At 25.4% G+C, this 6,374-nt stretch overlaps 1 protein-coding gene across 1 annotated transcript in view; it reads right to left on the bottom strand.

Moving 5' to 3' along the window:
• Positions 1–553: 553 nt before the first annotated feature.
• LOC117171378 (V-type proton ATPase subunit F) overlaps positions 554–6,374 on the bottom strand; it is an 8,102-nt gene continuing 2,281 nt past the window's right edge. Inside the window, exons 3-5 of the mRNA XM_033358628.1 lie at positions 5,008–5,090; positions 3,698–3,820; positions 554–745 (exon numbers count right to left, since the gene is read on the bottom strand). Coding sequence (XP_033214519.1) covers positions 716–745; positions 3,698–3,820; positions 5,008–5,090 — 236 coding nt within the window. The 3' untranslated portion in view covers positions 554–715. The remainder of the gene's footprint in view (positions 746–3,697; positions 3,821–5,007; positions 5,091–6,374) is intronic.

The raw sequence follows: 6,374 nt of genomic DNA on the forward strand, positions 1-6,374 counted from the left end.
AAAATTTAATTTAAAAAATATAAATTTTTTATTTAAGATCAAACAGAAATCGATTTTCTTATAAAAAAATGTTTTACGCTAAAAAAGGATGAAAAATATTTACAATTGAAAAAAATACTTCCAAACTTCCTTACTTTTCGACTCATTAGATACAAAAATAACTATTGCAAAATATGTAATTTAATTTCCTACTGGAATAGTTAAATTTTTAGATACAAAATTGATTTTCAACAAATTAGTTGTATTTTCAACCAGAGATTAATTTTTTGATTAACATGGTGAATCTCCAATTAAAATTACGAATCTTCCATAAAAAATATAATGGTTAATAAATGAGTTTAACTTCCAACCAAGTAGTTGAATTTAAAAAAATTTCTAAATTGACCAAAATTATTTAAATAATAAAAACTTGAATTTTACTGCGATCAGAAGTAATATTCCTGTTTTTTTAAAATAAATTCCTGATCATTTCCCGGTTTCCCGGTCAAGTCGCCACTGTGGTTCCTTGCTGAATAGAAATAAAAACGTTTTTATTAAAGCAAATTAATTTTTATCTACTTTTTTCGTGTGGAATGTTGAAAGTTATAAATCCAACAATATTTTACAATATGATAGTAACATTGAGGAATATTTCTAATAAATAGTCCACGATAAACACTCTTATTTTACAATAGATCTTGTACAATGCAGCAGCCAATACGAATTTAAATTAAAATCAGTGAATATCTTCCGGATTGAACATTCCCTGGAAGATAAAAAAAAGTATATGAGTTAATATTAAATTTGCTTGCCAATGACAGGCCTCACAGACCAGTCCCTATATCTCCTATTGTACCCTATATTCATTTAGGGTCCCTATGGGTACCCTATTTGTGTCAGGCACTTAAAAAAATAGCAAAAATCAGAGAATTTTTGTAAGAAGTAACTGTACAAAAATAAGGGCTACCACACAATCATTAATTAGTTACTTTGTCAAATGAAACGGTCACTTTTCATTCCATAAATTAAGATTCCGAGAAATTTTAAATAGATTTGATTAATTTGAAGTAATTTTAAAGCCTTTTGAAATATTTTAGGATAAAGAATTTTCTAGAATTTCTGAAGATATGGAACGGATTTTACAGGACGTATTAGGTTTTAAAATATTTAAAAAGATTTCACGTTATTTTTTTTAGATTTCCGAGGATTTTAATTATTTTAAGGGATTTTACAACTCTCAATGCATTTTTAATACATTTTCCATGATTTCAAAAAATATCATCATAGAATTGCACGGGATTTAATAATATTTTAGTGTATTTTAAAGAATTTATGCATGAGAAGAGAGGCATTTTGTAGGCTTTTGGATATTTGAATAGATTTGGAATTTATCCTGAATTCTTATTCAAATTTATCCTAAATTCGTTGGAAATCTTTTGAACTTTATTAATTCTCTCGAATTCTGTTAATTCAATTGAATTTCTCTAAGTTTACTTAGAGCATTGGCATTTCCCAGAAATTTCAAACATTTGAAACAATTTAAGTTAGTTTCAAAGATCATAAAGAATTTGTTTATTTATTTCAATAATTTAATTCGATTTAAAAGGATTTGAAATACTAGAGGGTATTGTAAAAAATTGGCAGGCGTTTTCAAAGGCTTTCAAAAGTTGCAAGGGCTTTTAAAAGATACCAAAGGAATCAAAATATTTTAGGAAATTTGAAAAGATTCCCAGAATTTTTTCTTGATTTCAGTAGTTTGAAGGTTATTAAAGAGAGAAATATTTTACGGCATTTTAAAATATTCCAAGGAATTTTCAAGCGATTTAAATAATTTCAAGGGATTTCCAGATATTTTAATAATTTTAAGGGATTTTAATGCATCTTAAAGGATTTTTCACCAGACATGAGTGATTTCGTAGGATTTCGAAGATTTGAAGAGGTTTAAAAATATTTTTTACCATAAATTTCTAATTGGTCCTAAATTCTCATTAATTTTTCTAAATCCTTTTATATTCCTTTGAATTTTTATACATTTTCACTCAATTCTACTCAATTCAATTAATTTTTCCATGTTTTTGAATTGTTTTCAATTCAATTGATGTTAGAAATTAATGGGGTTTCAAAGATTTCAAGAGATTGGAATTTTTTGGAATTCACCATGAATTCTTCAAAATTGTTTAGAATTCTCTTGAATTTTTTAAATTTATTTGAATTCTCTTGAATTTTTTTAATTGATTTGAATTCACTCAATTCTACGTAATTCAGTGAATTTTTAGAAGTTTTTACTGAATTAATCCTGAAGTCCATTAACCTCAACTTGAATTTTTAGGCATTTTATCAAATTTGTTGAATACCCTCGAAATTTTCTCAACTTATTTCAAAGTTACTGAATCCAATGAAGTTTTTTCATATTTTAAAATTATTTCAAATTTATTAGATTTTTTAAAAATTCAACTTGATATTTTATGAATTTCATCGAATTCTTCTCTTTTCTCTTAAATTCCTCTAAATTAACCCTTTGTGGCATGGTGGGAATACCGTATTCACACCTTTTTTCATATCATTTTTTGCGATTTCAGAGTAGTTTTTATTGGATTTTACACAGGTTTTCTTTTTAATTTCATGGTCGCAGGATGATAGAAAATTGAAGTTTTTGTGCGAAGGGTCTAAATTTTAAAAATAATTTGTTAATACTTATAAGCAAAGATGAAAAAAAGTCTTTTTTGTTGAAAAATTTCATTATTGAAAAAACTTTCCATTATATCATTATGAAAATGGGTGCTTAAAGGTTTATGGGGTCGCTGAATACGAATTTGGACTCAGATTTTGAAAATTCAAAATGGCGGATCCAATATGGCTGCCAAGATTGGGAATATTTTTGGATTTTATCTGAAAATTGGTATACAGGGGTTTTTGGGGTCGCGGATCACAAATCTGAAATCAGACTTTGAAAATCAAAAATGCAGGATCCAATATGACGGTCAAGATAATAAAGTTTTCTGGATTTTTTAAAAAATGAGTGTATAAGGATTTTTGGAGTCACTGATCACGAATCTGAATTTAGATATTGAAAATTCAGAAAACTGGTACTCATCCATGTGTTAGGTGAGTAGGTGTATATTTTTACAAACCTTAATATTCTAAATATTTGTTATTTTGAATACAGATTCAAGATCAGCGACCCTCTGCCTGTGCCAACTTTCAAAAAACTATTTAGAAATATTTTGAATTTTGTCCAAAAAACCCCTGTATGCCAATTCTAAAAAAACAATCCAGAAACATTCCAAATTTAAGTCGCCATATTGGATCCACCATTTTGAATTTTCAAAATCTGAGTTCAGATTTGTAATCAGCGACCCCAAAAACCCCTATGTACCAATTTTCATGAAAATTCATTTCCCTGAAAAATGTATGCCGAAAAGGGTTAATTCCAGTTTTACGAAAATCAATGGAAATTATTTTTGATTTTTTAACATGAATTGTTTTTAAATCTTGTGAATTTATCCTGAAGTTTTTACCCTAAGAAGTACCCTTTGGTCCCTATATTTTATCCCATGTGGACTGTGAGGCCTGCAATTAATTCTTTGAGTCCATTTTAAAAAATAGAAAAGATAACTTTCGTAAATTAAAATTGTAGACTAAAGTGCTTTTTTCATATTGCGTGAAGAAAATTCTTATATCTATGATTAATTTACAAAATAAGGAATGCTAAACTTACCTTGGCTCTTCGTAATATGGAGTCTTTGCTGGCATCGTAGGGATGATCTTTACTTGGAATTTCTAATACTGAAGGAATCGGCTGAACGTGACTGTCTATCACGTGTCGAATCATTTCTGCAATCTGCAATTTTCAATGAATTAAAAACGTTTAACTGTTTTATTGTTTAATAGAAACTAAAAAAATCGAAGAGTTTAAAGAGCGCTAATTTCATGATGCTAAGCGACCTTGAAAACCTGGAATTGTCCATGAATTTTTGTTTAACCTTAAAAACCTGGAAATCTTGAATTTTGCTTTGAAAACATTTATTTTACTGAAGTTTGAAGATTATTTAAATTTTTTAGTATTTTTATATTGACAAAGATTAAAATGATATTTCAATCGGTTTCAAAATACATCACAAAGGTGTCTGAAAAATTTCAAATATTTAAAAATATTTAACAAAGGATTCAATAGATTTCACAAGTGCATGTACATTAGATTTAAAAAATATTTTTAACTATTTTAAACAATTTAAAAAGTTTTAAAAATATTTTGGAAGATTTTACAAACATTTCAAAAGGTTTCACAATCATTTCATAGATCACGCAATGATTTCAAGGATTTCACGAAGATCAAGTATTTTTAAAATATTTAAAACGATTTCATAAAAATTGACAAAGATCTCAGAAAGATTTCAAATACGTATTTAGCGATTTAAAAAGATTTCACAAAGATTAAAAAGATTTCACAGAGGCTTGTACATCAAATTTCCAAAGAATTCAAAAGGATTTAGAATATTTGAAAGATTTATACAAACGTCAGAAACATTTTAGATATTTAAAAAAATTTCAAGGATTTTAAAGATTTAAAAATATTTCACGGAATTTAAAGCTTTCAAAAATCTCGGAAATATTGAAAAAGATGTCACAAAGATCTCAAAAAGATTTGAAATATTTGACAAAGTTTGAAAAAGACCTCAGAAGATCAGATTTTAGAAGATTTGAAAACTATTTTCGAAATTTATCAACGATTCAAAAGATTGCATTAAGGCGTTGGACATCACTTTTTACAAATTTCAATGATTTTAAAAGATTTCAAAAGATATAAAACGTTTTCAACAGGTTCAAAACGATTAAAAACATTTTTTGGATTTTCAAAATTTTACAATGATTTCAAAGATCTTGGGAAGATTTTAAAAGTTAAAAAAAATGTCATAATGATCCCAGAAAGATTAAAAACATTTTTTCAAATTTCAGAATATTACACAAAGGATTCAAAAGGTAAAAAAAAAGTTGTATTTATTTGTGACAAATGTATAAAAACCTCACATTTTGATTTATAAGAATGATATCGATATCATCTCGTTTGATGAAACGTTTGAACGTTTCCTCGATTTCTCCCACTGCAGTATCTGCATAAGAAACAAAAAACATGAATTCATTTAATTCTACTTAAAAAATGTATCCAAATAAAGAAAAAAAATGTTATTTTTTTATACAAAGAAAATGATAAGGGATTCTTTTTCAGAAAAAAAAAAGATTTCTAAAAGAGAATTCATGCACTATTCACAATAAAAGAAAAAGAAGGAAATTAAAATTATAAGAAAGAAGCAAGGGCAACAAAAATGATTAAAGGATAGGGTTACCAAATAGCTGTAAAATACAAATGTCGAAATTCCCTGACATTTCGTTAATTTTTTAACAAAACAATTAATTTTCAACAAAAGAAATTAATTTTCAAAAAAATTCCTAGTTACATTTTCAACGAAAAAAATGAAATTTTCAACCAAAAAGATACATATTGCAGCAAAATGGTAAATATTCTGCCACAAAAGACCAAATAGTTAAACTTTTTTACTAGGAAGATAAATCATCAATCATTAAGATTTATTTTCTACCAAAAAAAAAACAAACGAATATTCAAAATAAGATAAATTTTTGGATAGAAAATGCAGCAGTTATATTCTCAGTTAAAAAATTAATTAAAAAAAAAGAAAGTTAATAAAATACTTTAATTTTTAATTAAATTAGTTAATTTTCAAATAAACACGTAAATTTTCAACAAAAAGTGGAATAGTCGATTTTGTAGTTGAAAAAATTAAGTTTCAACCAATTGAAAACGAATTTTAAAAAAAGATAAATTTTGAATAAAAAATGGACTAGTTATGCTTTCAGTTAAAAAATTATTTTCAACCAAAAAGAACATATTTTAAAAAATACTTACATTTTTTAATTAATTAATTAAATCTTAAATAAATACATCAATTTTCAACCGAAAGTGGTATAGTTGAATTTCTAGTTGAACAAATTAAGTATTAACAAATTAAAAACGAATTTTTAACAAAAAAAAGATAAATTTTAAATAAAAAAATAAGTAGCTATATTTTAAGTTAAAACCCTAATTTTTATCCAAAAAGAACAAATTAAAAATTGGTTAAATTTTTTAATTAATTAAGTAATTTTCAAATAAATACATAAATTTTCAACTGAAAAAGGTAAATATTCAATGAAAAGTGGAAGTTTAATTTCTAGATGAAAAAAATAAGTTTCAACCCATAAAAAACGAATTTTCAAAACAAAAAATATAAATTTTGAATAAAAAATGGAGTAGTTATATTTCCAGTTAAGAAATTAATTTCTAACCTAAAATAACAAATAAAAAAATGGTTACATTTTTAACTATATTAAGTAATTTT

This window comes from Belonocnema kinseyi, chromosome 4, assembly GCF_010883055.1.
Source record: "Belonocnema kinseyi isolate 2016_QV_RU_SX_M_011 chromosome 4, B_treatae_v1, whole genome shotgun sequence".
NCBI classification, from domain to species: domain Eukaryota; kingdom Metazoa; phylum Arthropoda; class Insecta; order Hymenoptera; family Cynipidae; genus Belonocnema; species Belonocnema kinseyi.